Source organism: Camponotus vicinus, unplaced genomic scaffold, assembly GCF_025532165.1.
Source record: "Camponotus vicinus isolate PSW18456_S1 unplaced genomic scaffold, iyCamVici1.0 SCAF_1, whole genome shotgun sequence".
Taxonomy (NCBI): Eukaryota; Metazoa; Arthropoda; class Insecta; order Hymenoptera; family Formicidae; genus Camponotus; species Camponotus vicinus.
The window spans coordinates 39,039,533-39,061,632 of NW_028141945.1; the positions used below are offsets into that span (position 1 = coordinate 39,039,533).

At 34.3% G+C, this 22,100-nt stretch overlaps 3 protein-coding genes and 1 long non-coding RNA gene across 9 annotated transcripts in view; 2 read left to right on the top strand and 2 right to left on the bottom strand.

The window, feature by feature from the left end:
• The window catches only part of Ttk (zinc finger and BTB domain-containing protein ttk), a 46,995-nt gene extending 34,283 nt beyond the window's left edge, over positions 1–12,712 (top strand). For 4 of the 6 annotated variants that reach the window (XM_083091066.1, XM_083091058.1, XM_083091051.1 and 1 more), the window contains exon 5: positions 157–5,921. In XM_083091066.1, the coding sequence (XP_082947192.1) occupies positions 157–869 (713 nt within the window). In that variant the 3' untranslated portion in view covers positions 870–5,921. Of the gene's footprint in view, positions 1–156; positions 5,922–6,608; positions 6,872–7,140; positions 7,417–7,590 lie in introns of those variants that run through there. The other 2 variants (XR_014437149.1, XM_083091083.1) reach the window with 2 other exon arrangements.
• On the bottom strand, positions 5,545–13,237 carry LOC145966802 (uncharacterized). The gene is made up of 4 exons (XR_014437168.1): positions 13,035–13,237; positions 12,613–12,762; positions 7,153–7,384; positions 5,545–6,927 (listed from the first exon to the last, which is right to left on the bottom strand). It is a non-coding gene; the product is annotated as an uncharacterized LOC145966802 (long non-coding RNA).
• Fz (frizzled class receptor) lies at positions 12,841–16,624 on the top strand. Its single transcript, XM_083091039.1, has 3 exons — positions 12,841–14,507; positions 14,834–15,213; positions 15,370–16,624. Exons 1-3 carry the CDS (start codon positions 13,675–13,677, stop codon positions 15,906–15,908), a joined length of 1,752 nt encoding a protein of 583 aa, XP_082947165.1. The 5' UTR covers positions 12,841–13,674; the 3' UTR covers positions 15,909–16,624.
• A 1,127-nt stretch (positions 16,625–17,751) lies between these two features.
• LOC145966781 (uncharacterized) lies at positions 17,752–21,325 on the bottom strand. The gene is made up of 4 exons (XM_083091148.1): positions 21,039–21,325; positions 19,563–20,003; positions 18,794–19,058; positions 17,752–18,429 (listed from the first exon to the last, which is right to left on the bottom strand). Exons 1-4 carry the CDS (start codon positions 21,100–21,102, stop codon positions 18,213–18,215), a joined length of 987 nt encoding a protein of 328 aa, XP_082947274.1. The 5' UTR covers positions 21,103–21,325; the 3' UTR covers positions 17,752–18,212.
• Between the last annotated feature and the right edge of the window lie 775 nt (positions 21,326–22,100).

The following is a 22,100-nucleotide window of genomic DNA, read 5'->3' on the forward strand; positions in this document are numbered from 1 at the left end:
ATATTGTTTGAATATTTGATAGTGAATTGTATTTATATAATTTTGTTTTTATAATTTTAAAAGTATCGATATTCGGGTAAATCTAACAGTGTAAAAACCTATAAATCTGCAATGAATTTAGTTGAACGACACTTACTAATTACAATCTTTCCGCAGAATTCTCGTCGAACAAGTCGGATAGCGGCAACGAGACCTGGAAAGACAAGACCCGCGGCCTGAACCAAGGATCCTCGCCAGCTGCGATGGACATATCGTCATCTCCGAATTCTTCGTCGTCCTCATCGTCGTCGAACGCACGGGCGAACACGTCGTCGTCGACATCGACGACAAACGCGGCGCCGACGACGACGAACGCGGGCGCGACATCGACGACGACGAGCGCGAACAGCGGCGCGCTGAGCACCCGGAGCTCATCGGCGTCGCCAGCTTCGAGAACTCCAAGTGGCGGCGGTGCAAACACCACGTCTGGAGCTGGCGCAATGTCGGCGCCTAGCGGTCGTCAGGCACCGAAGCGACGAATGCGACGTCGCGCCACTTCGCAATCCCAAGATCCAGCCGAACAGCTGACGGAGATGTCGGTTCGCGGTTTAAATCTCTTCCGTTACGCTTCCATCAACGAGGGCGTTTATCAATGCACCGAATGTGCGAAGCTCGACATCCAGAAGACCTTCAAGAACAAGTACAGTTTCCAGCGGCACGCGTTCCTCTACCATGAGGGTCATCAGCGCAAGGTGTTTCCCTGCCCGGTATGCGGCAAGGAATTCTCGCGTCCGGACAAGATGAAGAATCACATGAAAACCGTGCACGACTGTTTTATGCCGAAGGATTGCGTCATGCCCTTCGGCTTTTATTTGCCTGGTGGGCCTTAGCGGGCGGGGCGAGGGCGAGGTGGGCTGCCGATCGGCCCGGCGGCGGTTCAGAGGCACGCGAGGAGGCTCGGTCCTGTCGCTGCGACGTCCAGAAACGTGGCAGTGACGGCCAGGGCGACGGCCTTTAGACGCGGCGGGCGTTCTTGAGCGATGCTTGTTTGGCAACGGGGTGGGTGAATACTGAGAATCACGAGTTTACAAAGTTTGAAGGGTCTAAAAACAAAAGCTGGAATCTTGGAAAATTATTTGAAAAAAAATAGAGTTTAGATTTAGATAATATTCGTTAAAATGGAAGAAAAAATGTTGTATGCGGATATAAGCGCATTATAAGCGTTTAGAAGCGTTTATACTAATAATCAAATATCAAATGCGAAAACTTTCAAGTCATTTGCATTTTAATATTTTTCAAAAGCGAAAAAAACTAATTCGGTATTCATTTTTCATTATGATTGCTACAACCTTTGTTAGTAGAGCTGTCACGGACAAATTGCGGCGAACAATCGGTAAGTAACCAAATTGCTTTCCAGCAAGAGAAATCTTTTTTCTTCCTGATAGGAGTCCGCGGAACAAGTTGTCGAAGAAAGTGAGTCAATTAGATGTTGATTAGGTATTATTATGTTTAACATTTTGTTTAACCTGCTCACCGTTGCTATCACCGTTTGCCGACGCGTAAAATACGTAAAATATCATCTCACGCCGAAAAAAATTTGGACCAATCGCGTAGCCCATTTCACCCCCGCGATGACGATGATAATTCGTTTCGTCTTATCCTCAGCGAAGCGAAAAGAAAGTTTTTTAAAGAGAAAGAAATGTTGTCCTTTGAGAAAATGCGAGAGAACGAGAGAGCGAGCTCAAAGGAAGTCTAGAGAGGAAGGGAAGGAGAGAGGCCGATGATACGTGATGACAAGCGAGACGAAAAAAAAAAGAAAAGTAGCCTTCTTTAGCTTCCTATGTACATTAGTATTATATGATCGTCGAACTGTGCAATAACGAGCTCGATCCTCATTCACTTGTCGAATCAGCGTAATTCAAGTAATAATAACGGAGAATTGTGGTGCATGTGTGCATTAGCGGAAAAGTTTTTTTTCAACTTATTCTATTTATTAAATTCTCGATTAAAAAGCATGGAAGACATGTAAGAATTAAGGAACACAAAATAAGAAATATAATAATTAAATCAAGATATGTATAATGATTTGAAATATGTAAGATAAAAATTCTTAAAATTGTTACAATTAAATCGATAGAGATTCGCTTTCTACATGCACTACGAGACAGTATCGATACAATATATACTGAAAGTGAGTTTTTATACACTGAAAAAATCTCCGTATTTAACGTTTGAGAAGTTGACAATTAGTCTCGTGAGCAACATTGAATTAAAAGCACTATTTCTTATGAAGGTATAGAGATTCTCAGATTCTCCAAAATTTGTGATATTCAAGTTGCTTCGAGAAAAAACGAGAAATATTTGTTTATTAAGAGGGCTCGACTATTCGGAGCCCAACTCGAAAATCTGTGTAACTCGAATCTGACTAAATGGCGAATTCTTCCCGCTGAGAAATGATAAATGATAAAGAAGAGATTGCCTCGATATTTGATTTCTAACGTTTCACGAACAATATTATAAATACAAATCATTTTGATACATCAAATATATCGCTAGTTATTTTGTCTAACTTTTTTATATATTAAATGTTGTAAGTTTTGAACAAAATCTTGTTAAATCTTTTTAAAAGAATCTACTCAAAATTAAATGTAAATTTAGAAAAATTGCTGATTTATATTTCTTTGAAATTTAATTTATCAAAATTATCTCTGATGTTAAAAAAACTTTATATTTAGATTTTATTAAATAATGCATTCCTGCTTTGCTATAGAATTTTTGCGCGCGTGCAATGCAATATAAAAAAAAATTATTAAAATAAAGAGAGGAGCCAAATCATTGTTTCGTGAAACAAGCAGAATTAATATTTTAATTCTTTCTCGACATATATATATATATACACGAAAAAAGAGAAAATAAAAAAAGAAGAAACAAACGAGAGGGAGAGAGAAAGAGAGAAAGAGAGAGAGAGACGAGAATGTATATTTATCACTAAGTATATCGGCTAAATAGACAGAAAGAAAAGAAAAAAAGATTCGAAAGAACACAGGGGATGTATTCTGTATAGTGTATCTCGTCGATGTACAGATTTCTTTCTCTTCTTTCCAGAACATCTTCCTGTTTTTTTTGTCTCTCGAAAAAATGTATTATAAAAGCATTATTGATTATTGATTATTAACTAGTTATTTGCTATTATCGATTACTTTCGCACTTGCTATTCGTAACATTATTTTTATTATCACTGTTATATTATAACTATTATTATTATTATTATTATTATTATTATTATTTTTACTATTATTATTGTTTGATAAGAATTATTAACTTTTAGCTCTGGACCATGGATATAAAAATTGGTTATTATTACACTAATTATTATTATTAAGTATCTAAAGCGAAACGCACACAGACGCACGCGCACTTTAGAAAGAAAATGTTGTATGTTGTACACAGACACTGTAGAGACACATATGTGAGATGTATGGGTCTCTTGTTTTCCTTTTCCTTGCCTTTGTTCGTCTCTAAAACGACCTAAATAGAGAGATCTATCTTCAATTTGAAATATTGTTGACAACAAGAGAGAAAGAGTGAAAAGGAGAAAGAGTGAAAAGATGAGGGATGACACCAGCTATCATTTAATTCTTCAAGAATCACGAAGACAAGTACAATTTCTGCGTGTATATGTACATCTCTATCAATAAATTGACCTCGCAAAAACTTTCGAAGGAAGGACACCAAGAATCGAAAGTATAGTTTCGTCTTCCGCATTGGTGTTATCCGTGTGCGTGTGTGAGAGAAAGATAAAATGTGAAAATGGAAATAACTGCGCATGTAAGAATGAGAAAAGAGAGTTATTTAAAAGAATACATATATGTAGAGAGAATGAGAGAGAGAAAGAGAGAAAACGATATATCGTATGAGAAGGAATGTGCACGTGCTTGTGATTTCTTTCTCGGTAGGAGTCCGCGGTGGCCTTTGCCTTGAGATATTAAAGTCACGTTGATAGCTTTTATGTTACACGAGACTACATGTAATAACCATCGAAAGAATTGATTTAATCATACATTGTGGGATCTTTCTTAAAAATTTTCGATACAAAATTCTAACTTTATTCTATTCACAATCAATTATTTTATAAAATATATGTTTTCTTAAATAAAATAACTGATACTGTTTATTAATGTAAATGTAATATTAAATAATTCTAAAAAAATTGTTTAAAATTTCAGAATTCATTATTTTTCTTCTTTCTTCTTTTTTTTTGTTAAGAGAAAAAAAATATATATATATATTTAAGGAAAACAAAATATATATATATATATATATATATATATATATATATTCTCTTAAAAAGAAAAAAAGAAAAATTATGGAATTCTGAAATTTTTAATCATTTTTTTTAGAATTATTTAATATTAACACATTACAAGCAGATAAGAATATCTCGAAGCAAAGTCTTTCGATAACGCATCTAAAAACGTGTCACATATCCTCTCAGTTTTCCAAGCCGCGTCGCAAGTAGCGGCGAACTTACTTTTTACTGTTTTAGTTTCATACGATTACTATTAAATATATTACTACGTTATTACAACGTTATTTGCTATTTTTTTGACACATGATCGAATTGACGTTTATTATTTGATTTTCCAATTTTATTATCTGTAACATAGCAGGTATTAGTTGGAGGAGCACGCGAAATGCGTTTAGGCTTTAAAGGAGACGCGGCGCGTTCAGCGGAACGAAATGCGAGATATAGTTAAATGCGATTATATTATTAATATTATTATTATATTATATATATATTATTCTATTCACGCGATGCAGATATTTTATTTAAGCGTTAAATGGTACATATATTATATATAGACAGAGAAAGAGAGTTTTAAACGATAATTATGTATGTCACCCCTCTTCCATATTTTTTAAATTTGTCGTACGAAAGAAAAAGGAAAGAATTGATTCCTTTAACACAATTGTGCATAAATTTGCATTCGCGCTTGGTAATAATTGATTTATAATCAATCGACCGCACGAGCAACTAATACATTTTCGAAAAATATATTTTTTTATTATGACGGTTAAACAAATTAGTAAAAAAAATTGCTATTCGCGTTATTCACACTGTCGTGTCTCTTTCAATGTCTTCCGAAAGCGAGAGAAAAGATATATCAATTTTTTATTAGCAGCGGGCATTTGCGAAAATTTTCTCCGACAAAATTTTTATAAAATAACGGATACAATATAAAAAAAGGACTTAAATTTTTTGAAATTTTGATCCCGATGAAGCACCCTGTAATCTTTTGATCTACATTAAAATCAACTTTTACATATAATTATTTTTAACATTTTAATATATGCAATATAAATGTACGCCCGTTTTATAGGGTGGTAATTTGTCGGAAAAAAGTTTTATAAATATACCGCTGTACCGATTATTCTCGATGTAACAATTTCATCTGCAATAGGAGGAGGGGGCAGAGATTGTACGCATTTCGAGAGTGATTTATACAAAATAATATACACGTTGCGAATGAAAAAGAAAAAGATATATATATTGTATGAAAAAAAAATATATATGTATATGTATATATATATATATATATATATATATATATATATATATATATATATATATAAATGTGTGTGTGTGTGTGTGTGTACGTGTCCTCACATATACATGTATATGCATTGGAGAACAATAATAGAAAAGGTAGAAAAAGCAAGACGCACACACATTTGCATATTATCGTCGTATATCGCGGAACTTGTCCTATGATTATATACGTTTCGGATGTACCTATATGTATATCTTTGGTGCCTGGTGGCGACAAGAACGATAACACACACAATTTAATAACGATTATTATCATTTCTATTTGTTTTTATCTAATTGTAGTTTCTCTCTTTGTAACTTTTTGTGATATACATTGCAATAGTTTAGCGGAGTCTGTCTCTTGTATTATTCTCCATTCTTTGCAAACTAACTCCTCAAGCGATTTTGGCGCGTATCGAATTTTTCGTATACAAGGTGTCTCTCGCGCATTTTTTCTTAATAAATCTGTATACTTCAACAAGAATATCGTGAGCTTTTAAGATGTAAGTCAACTCGTCGCAAGTATAGGAGTTAGCAGATTAAGTTTATTTCTAAACTTTATATATTTCCTGCACTCTTCCAAATTTAATAAAATCTATATTTATTTTAACAAGATCTTAATTCATTGTTAAATATAAGGCTACATAATATTAAAAATTGAAAAAAATTATTACTTGAACTAGCTTCTAATTAACTTGATATAACTAAGGGGACTTAAACAAAATTTGACACTTGGCAAGAGTTTGCCCGATATTTCTAAATTTATTTGGAGAGATTTAGAGATAAACTGATAAATATTTAAATAATATTTAAAAAATTAGATATTTGAAAATTATTCAAGTATTTTAGTGGCAATTGGAATAAGCGAAGAGTTAGCTGGGATAAAATATTTTTCTGAAGCAGTTCCTTTTTACGTAGCTGGGTTTTTCTACAAATAAAGAAAATTGTCGACGATTGGCTCCTCGTGATACCGAGGTCGCGTAACGGTGTTTAATTTAAGCCGTCTATCTTTTTTTCTCATTGCATGTGCGATCGGCAGATCAGTTGCTGCCGCAGCTGCCGAGCGACATCACCTTCGAAATCTGCAGCTCGTCGTCGCCGTCGTCGCCCGCTGCGCCGGCTTCGTCGACTCCGTCCTCTGTGACGCACGGCGGCGACGACGAGGGCACCGGCGCTTTCATCAAGGCCGAGAGGGTGGTCAGTGGCGTTCATTTCTTGACGGATCGCGCGGAGGAGGATCGGGCTGACCTTTTGCTATCCAAATCGGAAGCCAGCGAGAGCGAACCGGAGGTCAGGAAGCAGGTTGGTTCTCCGCGACGTGACTTTTCATTTCGACGTGGAAATATTGTGGCTAGTTACTGAATGAAAAAAATGTTTAATTAAATTCTTAAATTGTTATTTTGAATTTTAAGAGCGTAGCGAATAATTGATGGATAAGCTATTGATTTTGATATCCTGTGATAAAACTTAACGATGGAATCCGAAAATGATGAAATCTAGAATCGATAAAGCTAGAGCGAATAGAGCGAGAGGAGACCAAGAAAACACCAATAAACGTTATTTTCCCCAAGCTGCTGGAATACCTCATTCAAAACGACGGTTCCGTAGTCTGCAAGTGGTGCGGCGAGGTGCTACCATCGCGAACCCGTTGGTACAGACACAAGTACAAGCTGCACGTGTCGACTCAGGTGGCTCAACCGGCACCGCTCTTCAAATGCCATAGCTGTAACGCGTACTTCAAATCCCGCAAAGGCTACATCGGTCACCTGAGCTCCCGTCACTCCGACAACGAGAACGATGAGAATCGTGAGGAGCCTGGCAACAAAAAGCCCCGCAAAACCTCCGACGTGAGTATAAGTTTGGTGTGTGCAAAACGTACGATTTTGAATTTTCTATTCATTGTATTCAAAAATTTATTATTAATATAGCACCCGATATTGAAAATTTAGAAAGTAATGTATCCATTCGGTATTGCCTTCAAAGCTTTGATGTTGTATTTGAAATAATGTACTGTTATATAGATTGGCAAAGGTCCGGATTGGGAGCAACAACGGGAGAAGGAGGAGAAGCTAGTGGCGGACATAATTGACCGGGTGAAGCGGGAATGCGAGGCGCAGGGCGAAACGGTAACCAGACGCGGCTATTCCAGGAGGTCCACCATCATGAATAGCTAAGGTTGCCGAGTCAGCCGCATCGGCAATCTCCTCGAGGTGCAACCATATCATCGTCGGGCAAGGCCCTCCTCGTGATCCCGAAGAGGACCGTTCGTTCGGCCCTCGCGGGCGCTCCCCCTCTCCCTCCTTTTTCTTACAAATATATAGATATCAGTTTTTATTTTCGACACGTAGAGAACGGCATAGCGATTCCTTTAAATATGATAAGGAAAATATTACAGGGAGGGAAAGGGCCGAAAAGGGTTCGAACGTCTTCCGGGTTCGCGAAGAAGATACGTTCCTGATAATCGAACGAGCTATACGTTCGGGTGATGTAAAAATAAGGGAGACACGGCTGCGTATATTTTTTTTTCGGCCAGCTGTGGATGACGAACGTCAATGATGACGTTCTCTCGATCATTGCGATCGATTCTTGTAAATAGAAAAACACCTTTTCTCGTCATGTATCAGCGAGCTGCAAAAAGAACTCTTGATTATTCGACAAAAGTGAGCAAGAATCGTTAGATTTATAATTTTGTTTTTTCAAATTTCAATGTAAATTTATTTTAATATATTTATTAATGCAAATTTTATTATTTTTTAAATTTAAAATCATAATTATCATTAACTATATACGAAATTTAATTTTATATTAGCGAGGAGGGAAGATGAAATAATATCGAAAAGAGTGTAATCAAAACGAATAAGACAAATTTTTGCGCGATCAAAGTTAGAGGTAATTAAAATCCCATAATTAATTACGCGACAGAGAAAGAAAGAGAAAGAATTAAATTTTCGATAAATATATTTTAATCTAAAACTTGGAGCAGGTTGACAAACGATATCAAAGTAACATTCTTAGAGATAGCAGTAGATATAGAACTTTAGCTTCTTGAGTCTTTTAATCTTGAGCTATGTACATAAGATTTTTCCTTGATATTTTTCCTCTATTGATTTATAATCGAGTTCTCTGCACGCTGTTTTATTACGAGAAAAGAGCTTTCCTTCCAAAAAAGAAACGAGAGAGAAAGAGAGAAAATCCAGTGCCAAATGTATATCTTCCCAGGCGCACGGAGATGTTTGCTCAACAAGTGCGACTGTACTATAACGATTTTTTGTTTCTAATTTTTGGTGACGTGCACTTAGTCCCACTAATACTGCGTGTCCATGCAATGCCAATGATAGTGCTCATGCGATAGTGAGAGCACACAATATTTTCGCCAAAAATAGAAGGTAATTATTTTAAGAATCAATTAAATAAATTAATATCAATTAATATAAGTGCAATATATTAAACGTATAATGTAATTTTTTGACATTGCGATACAATGCGTGACGTATAAAGTATAGAGAATTGAAAGAAATCTTATCGACACACATACGGGTACCGATATTTAATTATATTTACTCAATTATGCAATCTCAATCATGTCTCACAAATATAGATGACTATTCCTGTGAAGACACGCAGAAAGTGCGGACAAGCACGCTGCTATTGCATTCGGATAATTATAAATTGACACGATTATTAGTGTCGCTAGCGGAACACTAGATAGACTCGTAGATAGATAGATAGATAGACGAATATCTCTGTGCGTGCGTTTAATCACAAAAGTACATTTTTTTTTCAAGAAAGATTGAAAAAAAAGTTTAAAAGTATATACATCAGAATATTCTTATTAATAATTTTTATTATTATAAATATTCTCTCTCTTATGTATTATATATTATATCACTCTTAAAGATAAATTTTTATTACTTGCATATGTATGTATATATGCATGTATATATGTATATTTATTAATATTTTATATAAGTTATTGTGTGAAAAAAATATTTCAACCTCTATTTGAATCATTTTTATAAATGATTTTCACTTTTATTTGGTTTTTTATTAATTTTTAATGCTTTAATGTTTAAGTGTATAGACTTTTATGATTGAGCGCACGTGACGTCTACGAATAAGTATGATATAATGCGCGCTGATCGGCCGAATGTGTGCACAGTGGGCGCATTATACTCGTATATTAATCTCGCTGAAATATTCCAAGAAAGTCTGTCCATTTTTTCGAATGTCTCGAAAGTATTTTAATCTCTATTATCTTGTCTTGTGCACCAATTGGATGCAACGCCATAAGAATCGCGTTACATCGCGCAATATACATATATATGTATATATAGGGTGTTCCTCGTGAATAAATAAACCAGGACAGCCTGTAAAAATCTTACACATCTACACACAAATACACACAGACAAAAGATATACAAACTAGCTTAAGTTTGGTGCTAATGGGACGAGATAAAAAAACACACACACATATAGGAAACAAGATATACACGTACATACACATGTTTCCTATACACAAATGCGCGCTTCCTTTATAGACGCGTAGAAACGCGTCGATTAATTGCGTCGAATCGTAATCGCGGCAGCGGAGTCTCTTTTGATCTCACGCGTCGAATATTACAATCGTATACAAATGGATGCGGATGTGAGAGAATGTATTTGCTGGTGCACACGTTGCATATCAATCCTTTAGCTCGTATTCGTACCGTGCTTTAATCAACACTAACTGCGACACCAAGGTTCTTGCGCGAAAGATCATGCGAAGACTGTGTTTAGTCTTAAACGCGCTGTTAAATAATTCAAAAGCATAAAACGGCTAAAAATTCGTGCAACCTGTGTACCAGTGAAGGATATTCTCTGGTAAGTTTTGGTTCGTTGAAACAAAATGCCGTCTCTTGCTTACCTCCCTCTCTTAATTAATTTAAAGAGAATACAATTTTGATTAAATTAAATGATACAAACGAATTTAAATTATAAGATTTTAAACATAAAATAGATTACCAAAAAAATTGATGCAAGAAAACAGACTTTCTCAAGAATTACATCATCATTATGTGATCACTCATTGTCTTCCTTCTGAAGCATGTTTTTCTCTTTATCCTTACATCTTTATAAATTATTATAAAATCGAATTTATAAGCGTTATTTAAAAAATTTGCACTGCAATCTACCGATGAATTACTAACGCAGTGAATAAAAATATATAAACATTTCGTAAAAAGAAATATTTCGCGTATACACAATAAAAAAATTACATGAAAAACTTCTTTATCGCTTTCTTTCAAATCTTTAAAAAGAAGGAAAAAATATCGTTTATTTAGATAAAAAAAGATACAAACTTCTAGTCATTATAAAATTTCCTACTCTGAAAATGAGCATTATTACAAAATATAACTTGTATATATATAACCGCAAATAAAGATATTTTGTACTATTTTAGAGTCTATAAGTATATGTAAAACCGCAGAGAAGACGCATTCGATTTTATCTTAAATTCGTTACTCGACATTGTGCCAATAGCGAAATTTACAATCGATTTTAGAATTTATCACACACGCGCGATATTATTAATATATAGCAATTCTAAAAATTAAAGTAGAATTTTTTAACTTAAAGATAATGCTTCCTCATACAAATAGTGACTCATTATGCTCTTATCGATGATCTCTGGCATCCTCGATAACACTTTGGACTTTCCATAGTAGAATATCAATCGTCTTCCATAAAATATCGCGTTACTATAAATACAGCATATTCTCTCCGATTCATATTAAGAAATTAACATTTCTTCCTTAACATTTTCTTGTCTCTTTTTAGAAATTATAATAAATTCCTCTTTTTTATAAAAAAAGATAAAAAGGATAGAACCAAAACTCTTTGAAACAATTCTAGTTTTAAACAAGGAGATTAGAAATTTAACGTTACGAGCTTCTTTTCTTTTTCAATATTTTTTTTAAATTAAATGTTTTTCAATAAGATTTAATTATTAATTACAAAATTAATTAAGATTGGGAGACATTAGAATGGCGGCATATTTCAAATCTTCCATAATGACTCTTAAATGTTAAATAATACTAATTGTAAGATGTAAGAAGGCTGAGCTCCTGCAAACTGAGCGCGACTTGGTGTGAGCTGGGAATACATTCGTGCGAGGAAATAAATTATTTATTTGTTTACAATATATAAACGAGATGCAATTCACGGTTCGGGCAGCTCGCGCGATTTATTCAATAATTACAATATTGGCTATTGTACGAGTCACTCATTTTCAGCCGCTCTCTAATATTACGATATAAAATTAAATATAAAAATCAAATATAAAATTAGTCTTAACTTCTTCTTACATAAACATAATTAAATGGTCGTTTCTAGTTTGAAAAAATGAAGTATTATTTTTTACATTTATGAAAAAAATGTTTAGCATTTTCATGCTCAAGATTTTTTGTAGTTATTATCAATCACTCGATCATTAATAAAGTAGTACTATATATTCAAATAACTGAGAAATTATTTTTATGTTAGATATCGATAAAAATGTTCTCATTTGAGAGAGAGACAAAATGTATAATCAAATCCCCGTGTTGTTAATATATCGAAGCACGGAATATAATTTTTCTGTCCTCAAGTTCTTTTCCTTTAGTTTTCAGAATTGTTATTATTTTCCAAATTTGATGCGTAAGCACGAAAATATCATTGTGTGTGCAAAGTAAATTCCGAGTGGGAAATGATAGAAAAAAATGTATAACCATGATGTGAAAAACAATACGTAAAACGATAAATTAAATTTATTAGAATTTAAACTGATTAGAAATAGAAAGTTCAAAATATATATGAAGGTTCGATTGTAATTTAATTATCGCACAAATTTCGGAGCAGTTTCGGGAACAGCAGTTTTTGAAAATACGTGGCTCGTACAAAAGGCAATTATCGTTGTAAATATCGCAGCAAGTGCGAACGCCCGTGAATATGAACCGTCTAAAAAGTGCATAAAATGTACGTATACGTACTGTAAGCGTAAAAAGGAGAATTCTTGTAGTACTTACGATCATGCGCGTCGAAAGCGATCGTCAGCGAGGGCTTAACGGGACGTATTGTGCATTATGTGTCGGGAAGGAAATAAAATCAAAATCGATCGATCGAGAATCCGTGTTTCTTTATCTCTCTCTCTGCCTTGTCCATTTTAATATAGCGACCTGTTGAAAAAAAATTTTTGTATTGCTGGCTTATCGGTTCATCCGTTCGAGATCATTGATCACTGAAATGTGAATTATATATTGGATTTTATGTAGAAAGATTTGTAATTTATTTCAATCAGTGATCAAAGTTTTTGGCTGAAAAAGAATAATTGAATTGCAAAATTAGTTCCGCTACAAGAAAAAAGAAGAATAAAGTTTACAATTACAATCTTATTAATTGTAAGGTAGTGCGTGTATTGTAATTATATCGGCTTAAAAGTTCAACTGACCTGAATATCTCCACTTGATTCTTTTGGAAAAAAATGTAAACGAAAAAAATTGCGTTATTTTACTCGTTTATTTTTACACGATGACATTATTCGTACCGTTCTCTGCCTTTGTTCAAACTTTCCTCGCGTTTCAATCTTCCGCCGAGATTCTTCTCAAAGACATGAAGTAGGAGAAATCTAGAAAGGAAACTACCTATCTACTACCGTAGACTTTCCCCATAAATAAATAATGATACAGACGCGGGAGGGAGATTTGATAACATTTCCTTCGTCGTCCGATTGGTTGCTATTGCGAGAAACCCTAGAAATCTCCCATTCGATAACCAATCGTTACGTCGTACGGCCGATGCAACGTGACATCTCGACCAATGGAAATGTCACTAGGAAACAAATTCTCTCATTGGACACGGTACAAATCTCTTATAACCTCATCTGTAACTGTTTACACCGCTGCTCCGCGTCCATATCATTTATCATCTTCGCATCTTCGCCTCGCCATCACCACCCGTGCATACATACGTATCATCTCGCATATCGCCACCCTTGAATCGCGTATGATGTCCCGCGCGGACAACCAACAACGCCGGTCGTGAGTGTTCGTGAGTGGGAGCGTTCGCGAAGAGGAGGCTCTGGAGAGAAGATGCTCTGGACGGCGATGAGCGGCGTGATGATTCTGTCCAGCGTGGTGGCTGTCACCGCCGCCCTGCATTCCTCCACCGCTCTGAACGGCGGCGGCGATACTCTCGCCCATCACGGCCGTTGCGAGCCCATCACCATCAATCTCTGCATGAACATCGCGTACAACGAGACGATCATGCCGAATCTGATGAATCACCAGAAGCAGGAGGACGCCGGCCAGGAGGTGCACCAGTACGTGCCGCTCGTTAAGATGAAGTGTAGCCCGGATCTCCGTTTCTTTCTGTGCACCGTTTACGCGCCGGTCTGCACCATCATCGAGAAGGCGATACCGCCGTGTCGGTCGCTCTGCGAGAGCGCCCGTTCCGGTTGCGAAGGACTGATGAACAGCTTCGGTTTCGCATGGCCGGAGGCTTTAGATTGCTCCAGGATGCCGGAGAACGACGGCACGGAGCTCTGCGTGGCTACCAACGACACCACGACGCCTCGAGAACCAGCCGCACCGGTTTATCCTCCGCCTCGTATGCCGGTAGCGGAGTTTCAGCCAACTTGGAACGAGGGTCCTAAACCTTACGGCGGTAATGGCGGGTTCGCTCTGGGTGCCAGAGACTTTGGCTTTGTCTGTCCTGTTCAATTTAAGGTTCCTCATGGATTAGGGTATTCGTTGAAGGTCGGAGACAAAGTGGAGCCTGATTGCGGGGCGCCCTGTGACGGCATGTTCTTCACAGAGATGGAGAGAAGATTCTCAAGAGTCTGGGTTGGCACTTGGGCTGCTATTTGCGCCGCGTCATGTTTTTTTACCTTCCTCACATTTCTCATCGATACAGATAGATTTAGGTAAAGATTTTTTTCTTAAAGTAATATTTTTGCGGGATGTATCGTGTAACAACTTTGCACATTGCAAGAATGCATAATATTGTTTGAATATGATAAATGTGCTGTATTACGTTATTTTTAACATTTGTTGCAATAGATCATTAAAGAGTTGAAATAACTTTACATTAATATAAATATAGACTTTTAGTTGTATATATCAATGAAAACAATTGAGTTTAATTACTTGAGAGTTATAGTTGTTATTGTATACAACAGAAAAATACTACAAGGTCTAAATCTTTACAAGATATGTAAACATTGTCTTTGAAATAAATGATGTTTTACAGGTATCCTGAGAGACCCATCATTTTCTTGTCCGTATGTTACCTGATGGTAGCATTGGTTTATGTGATTGGTTGGGCAGCGGGCAACTCTATAGCTTGCAGAGAGCCATTCCCACCACCTATGGGCATTCGAATACAAATGGCATCGACAATTACGCAGGGTACTAAACATGAACTGTGCACTGTACTCTTCATGGTTCTTTACTTCTTTGGTATGGCATCGAGTATCTGGTGGGTTATCCTCACTCTCACATGGTTCTTGGCTGCTGGATTAAAGTGGGGGCACGAAGCGATCGAGACTAACTCCCAATACTTTCATTTGGCTGCCTGGGCTGCCCCAGCTGTAAAGACTGTTACTATCTTGGCGATGGGAAAAGTGGAAGGTGAAAAGAGATAATTAAAAACAAATATATTTCATATAAAAATGTAGATATGTACAGTTAAATGGAAAGTTTTTTACTTTTATTTATTATTTTCATTGTACATATTTATAAAAAAAAAAAAACATTTTATTTTTATCTAATTAATTTATTTTACAGGCGATATATTATCTGGGGTTTGCTATGTCGGTCTTTGGAACGTGGAGGCTCTTCGAGGTTTTGTATTGGCACCGCTATGCGTCTATCTTTTACTGGGTACTGCGTTCCTTCTGGCGGGTTTCGTCTCGCTCTTTCGCATTCGCACAGTGATGAAACATGATGGCACAAAGACGGACAAGCTTGAAAAACTCATGATTCGCATCGGGATTTTCTCCGTGCTGTACATCGTACCTGCCTTGATCGTAATCGCCTGTCTCTTTTACGAGCAAGCGTATTTTGATCAATGGATGCTTACATGGAACATGGAAATGTGCTCACGTCCGGGTCCGCAATCTCTCTATTCATTGCCGTGCCCGGTTGGTGAACGTACGCGTGATCTTGGTCGCAGACCAGAATTCGAAGTCTTTATGATTAAGTATCTTATGGCGATGATTGTCGGCATAACCAGCAGTTTCTGGGTGTGGTCCAAGAAAACACTCACCAGCTGGCAACAATTTTTCCATCATATACGAGGTCGCCGCGCTGAGGCCTATGTTTAAGTTCGGAGAGCTGCGTTTGCTCATTAACATTTCTATATTTCTTTTGTAATCCCGAGAAATCAGTAAACTTGAAAATTATCATAGAGACTTATGAAATTTTCAAAATCAACATTTGGATAAAAATAGATTTGTTTTTCAACATAGATTTTTGTGACTCATATTTATGTTGTATTGACTAAAAGAATATTTTCAGTAGAGGGGAAAGTATTTGTACGTCGCAAGTTTCATGATAATGATCAATAATGATGCTAAAACGTATACATCCATTAAGTCGATAGCTGTACTAGCAGGAATGATACTGGACTTCTCGGTATTATGTTCTTTCGCATAATGTAAAAAAATGTCATTATAATTAGTAAGCGTTACAATCAGTATCCAATCATTAGCTTTTAACAAAAATTTTAATTCATTATTTAATATCGACGGAAATCTAAAATTTTTCGTTCGATCTTTTTTATATATTTTATTTATGTAAACATTATTTATATTATATATTTTTTCGCAGTCTCTAACTTTTGGGAACCCCTAGTTTATGCAATCAAATCAGATTTGAATCAAGCTAGCAATATTTCACACATACTTTGTGGTTCCCTCATGATAATTAAAGGCGTGCATTAATATGCATCCCAGTGCCAAATAAGTTTTTGTCTCTGATATTTCTTTATCGTGTGATCAATAATTTTGTGACCGATTAAATGTCAGTTAGTTTAAAAGTATTATTAGACAGTTATTATTTTTTTTTACGAATGTGACTATGTTTAAATCGAATGTACTCAAATGCTGTAGCAGACAAATCAAATGTTCAAAGTTTTTAAAGCAGCTAATTGGATCTAAGGATATCGGATCCGATATGATAATATAAGAATTAAGATTTTAAGCAAATTCGGTTGAATGCATCTAATGTGCATTGGTGCATATTATGTCGTACATAACACATATATTAAAGTAATTGGATTCTTTAAATGTTCAGCATAAGTTACATTGCATTATATTGTACAATACATATTGAACATTTTTATCAATCAAGAGACATATATGTTCTGGTTTTTACTAATATATATCCATATATATTATTAACACAAGCTTTAGTTTACACCAGTGCACATAATCTTTGCATTTAATCGAATTCTTCAGTGTAAGGATTAAGAGATTCACAGATTTTAATAATCGTGAATCATATTTCATACTGCCGAATTTTTTCGAATTCTGATTTTATATGATAGAGAACTGAAATCTATTACGCTTAATTTGTACGAAACGCACTTATATATAGGAAGTAAAAGAAATGCAATAATACTCAAGCGAAGACTTTAACGGCATGGCACTTGTCGGCCGTACGTCTTCCTTTTTTTCGTTTTTTATACTTGTTAAGAAATTTTTCGATTCTTTTTCTGTGCGACGAATTTATCGTCTAGACTATAATGTCGAATATCCAAGTTCGTCGCGTCTCGAATTTCAACGAGATTAGCTTGTAAGATTGGCTCCTAAGTATGCTGCTTTAAGTTAACACGTTGTATATAATTATATGCGTTCTTTAATATATTCTATACTCCATGTATTATAATATATTTTTAAAGAACTCTGTACATATATATACATCAACATGTTATGCATGATTAAACGTACGCGAACAAACCGCAAATTCGTCCAAAATGAAATTGCCGAGCTTTTGTCTATAAAAATTTCGTGCTACATACAAATACAATACGCGTGATTATTATATTAGTGTGGCGCGCGCGATATATATCAATTTCGTCAAATACACGATATAAATTTTATGGTCGCTATATTCTTTATATAATAAACGAGAAATGCATATATATATATACATGTATAGTATATATGTGTGAAAATTTTAATTTGCTTTGACTTTATTTATAGATAATTTTTTTACAGATGATTATGTGGTAACATTTGAATCTAAGTATAAATGTGTGCCTACACCTTCTATAATTATACAAAAAAATTGGATTTGTAAATCATACAGAGAAAGATAACAAGGTTTTGCTTATCTCGATCTAATCCAATGACAAAATCCTATATTATTAACTCTATCGATTCATTTATATTTATACAAAACATACGAATCGATATTACGTATTTAAGATACAAATATTATTCTAGAAAACTTATGTATATATGTCATCTGATATTAGTAAATATCACCATAAATTTCTTTTTGTAACAAATTTAATAGTGTTTTATCGTTACACCGGTCACCTCTTGTCCAAATGTGACATGATATATTTTAAACATGCAAGAGATATTTTAAAGAAATAATAATTAATAATTAAATATAGATCTTTACGAAGTTTTTACTTTCGGCATTTTGAGCCAGCCGATTTTTCTTAGACGTTTTACTATTATTGGAGTTACAGACAGAGAAAACGATATTCGAATAGGCGCAAGTAGTTTATGAACGGTGTACGCTAAAATGAAGTCCGTTGAAGTTTTCAGCATTTTATCGATTTGCTCATTTCCACCTGTCCACTTCTGCACAAAAGGCATCACATCAATTCCACTGAAATTAAAAATTCATGTTAATGGAAAAATAAAAGATTTCTTTGAGATAGATTTTGAAAAATGATAAAAGAATCGTATTAATAATAAAATATAAAAGAGGTATAAACTATTTTGAAAATTGTCATGTTATGTGAAATACGAAGAGAAAAAATTTGTGTGTTAAAATAGATGAATTATGAGTTAATTATATACATTTATGCTCCAGAAGTTGTACACATTTTGAGAAATTTGAGAAAATTTCTTTGTTTAATTTATACGTTTTCATTTAAAAAAATATATATATATAATTTCTTATTATAATTCTGCGCGATATTTTTAACTGAAAGAAAATGTGTACAATTTCTAGATCTTTTGTGACTGACCTAATGACCACCATGTAACAACAACCGAGACATATCAGCGAGAAAGTAATGTGCAAGGCAAGGAGAGTACCACCATAATCCCGCAACATCAGGCGAAATCTTTCCCGTTTTGGCATGCTCGCGATCGCCAATGGTGTCAGTAAATCCTTTTTGGCGCCCTTTGGCGCCTGGAAGCCGTCAGTCGAATAGCTCATTCTGACGACACAACTTGGCCAGTGTGTCGTTCGTAAAAGAGGACTCGTTATGAAGATATTAGTTGCAGCACCTGAGCGATATAATTGTCTGATGTGAATTTCTAGCTTACAAAAACTTGCAGTTCTTAATTTATCTTGAAGATCTAAGATTCTCAAGTGAAGAACTTTTGACAGAGCTTATGCGATCATCGAACATTACAATACAAATTAATCAGTATAAAAAGGAGATAAAAAAATCTGTATGAATTTTTAGATTGCCGTGAAAGTATTATCAATTTATGATGCGAATCTTTGAATCCCAGTAAAATAAATTTTCAAATTCTTAATGTATATAATGTATACAATAATTGACAAAAAATAATTTAATTAAAAAAAACTTTATTATATTGATATATTTGAATAATTTATATATATTTATAACTAATTTGCGCTATTCTTATTATACATTTTCTCAAGCTCAAAGGATCAGGGCATTATCTTCTAGGATTCAAAGGACAAAAAGATGTAAGTCGCAAAGAAGCTGAGAATGAGAAAACACCTCTACCCTTCAGAATCCACTCAAAGGTCGCTCTTACACGACAGTTTGCGATAATGAGAGCACTGCATGTCCTCGGCAATGTACTTGCTGCTGCGAGACCATTGTCCACCAGGCATGTTGAGATGCATGGATTTGCCATGTGATGAAAAGGGCTTCGGCACATTGCTCTGCATCGTGCCATTTAGACTGATGGTGCCGAAACAATCGTACGAATCCATATGGCCATTATCGCGAATCTTGGGAAATCCAGAGCAATTCATCATGGACACGATCGCGCTGCCGTTCTTCTCGGTATATAGGGCGATATCGCGCACACGTTCCGGCGTGAAGCGACCGGTCTCGTTGGCGGAGATGTCGCAGACATTATTTGGTAAATCGAGTGTCGGCGGATCTGGATAACGACGTACACTCGTCACGTGCAGTGCCTGCTGCTTCCGATGAATCGCTGCTGGAGTTGCATACTGTATTTCCAAAGGTGCTACAATTTAAAAAGGAGATTATGTTATTATATATTGTAATATATATTATATGTTGCATCAAAGAAATTTATTACATTATTAGGTCTTATACAGGAAAGACAAGCAAAACATTATATTAGGCTAAATATAAAAAATTATATTTAAAGTTAATTATATATATGTGACTACTCTGTATTTTATAATGAAAATATAAAAAGTAATAAATGATGTTAAAATATTTGCTATATTTACAATTACAATATTTTATATTATTATAATATATTTCGTTATTTAATATATCGTTATATTATTATAATATTTATAGATATAATAGAAGTTTATATACAAAATCTGAATGCATATGTATATATATTTTATAAAATGCAAAGATTATACAGTAAAATTTTGATAATTTTATAGGATAAAAATAATAAACCATGTATGATAAGATGCTAGAGTAAAATAAAAATTCTTTTCTAAGGAATTATGAATTTGCTATAAACATATAAATTTGTCAGTAATAAAAAACTGAAAGTTATAATGTTGACTAGGTAATTAATGACAAAAATATCATTCAATATTCATCAATCAAGCTAAACATATCGATGATGAAATTTATGTACTATATGATAATGTACTTTGGATTTTAGAAAAAAGTGCAAATTTAAAAAAGTAGTTAATTTAAATGATTCTCTTCAACTATAGTGGTTACAAATATTTAATGTATGATGTACAAATATTTGATACATGATGATATAATGGAAGAAAAGTATTCCCAACTAATTCCTAAAAACATAAATGAATTTAGTAGAGTATTATTTTCCTAACATAATCATTACATAACGTAAATTAATTAAGATCCATAGATACATCTAGTCTGAAAAAGCGCTTTCAATCATTTCTCTAATATCTTTTATATACATCTTATTAACTGTACAAAAGATTGTAACATTATTTTAATGTAATTTTAGCAATATTGTGTATTTTAGCAATATTGTGTCCTTGTGATAAAATGGAGCGAAATAATGATGCAATTGCATAAAATTACTTTGTACCTGTACGTGGAATGCGAATTAAAGTATTCAACATATCCAACGTGCCGATTCTCGATAATGCCATCGTTGAATCACGAAATACTCAAGATTGCATGCGATACGTCAAATACCGCCAAAGTTAACAAAATAATCTGGAAACGAGAGAAATGATCTTGATTGCAATGTAACTGCGCATCACTTTAACATAATCGTAGACATAGCACTTGAATTCACTAATGTCTGGATCATCTGGAATCGCCTTTCTCTTTCCAGCCGCATACACCCGATGCTCATTGGTCTATATGGCCTTTTGGGTGCTTTCCATTTAGCGACACAAGTCGACACAAGTGTCATTCTATCAGAAAGAAGACTGAGAGATGTCATGGCCCGCTTTTAGGTGATCCCTGGAAGCGATACTCCCTCTGTGGACATTAAAAACGTGAACATGAATTACAAAGCCAATGTCCACCAATGTTCTCAGAGGGTAACATATATGTCTCTCTGATAATATAAATAATATAAATAAAAATATAAATAATTTAATTAATAATAATTTATTATATTATAAAAATATTAGTATGTTATTTATTATATTACAAAAATATTAGTATGTTCTCTCTTTCCACGCTATTATTTATTTATGTGTGTTCTTTTTCTTCTCAACATCATTTATTTATTTTTTATTTATTTATTTATTTATTTATTTATTTAGCTCGCTCTAAGTCAGTCTTCTAAAATGCAAAACTAAATATTATAGAATTTGACTTTGAAAATAAAATAATCGAATAAATTCAAATAATTAGCATAACGAAAGGTTCCGTGATAAGTTATTTAATAAATAATCAATTTTAATTAATTAATGAAAATACTTCTATAATTTAATATATTCCGCGTTAGCGTATATTTTATAATATATAAAATATTTCGGCAACGAATTATCGATAACACGGTGTTCGACTTTGGCAATACAAAAAATAAACAGTAGCGCGCTATGTTAAAGCTTTAATATTAGAATTAACTATATTTCGACCAATGTTTTAATTTTCTCAATCCTTGTTATTAAACAATATACAATTTAATCGA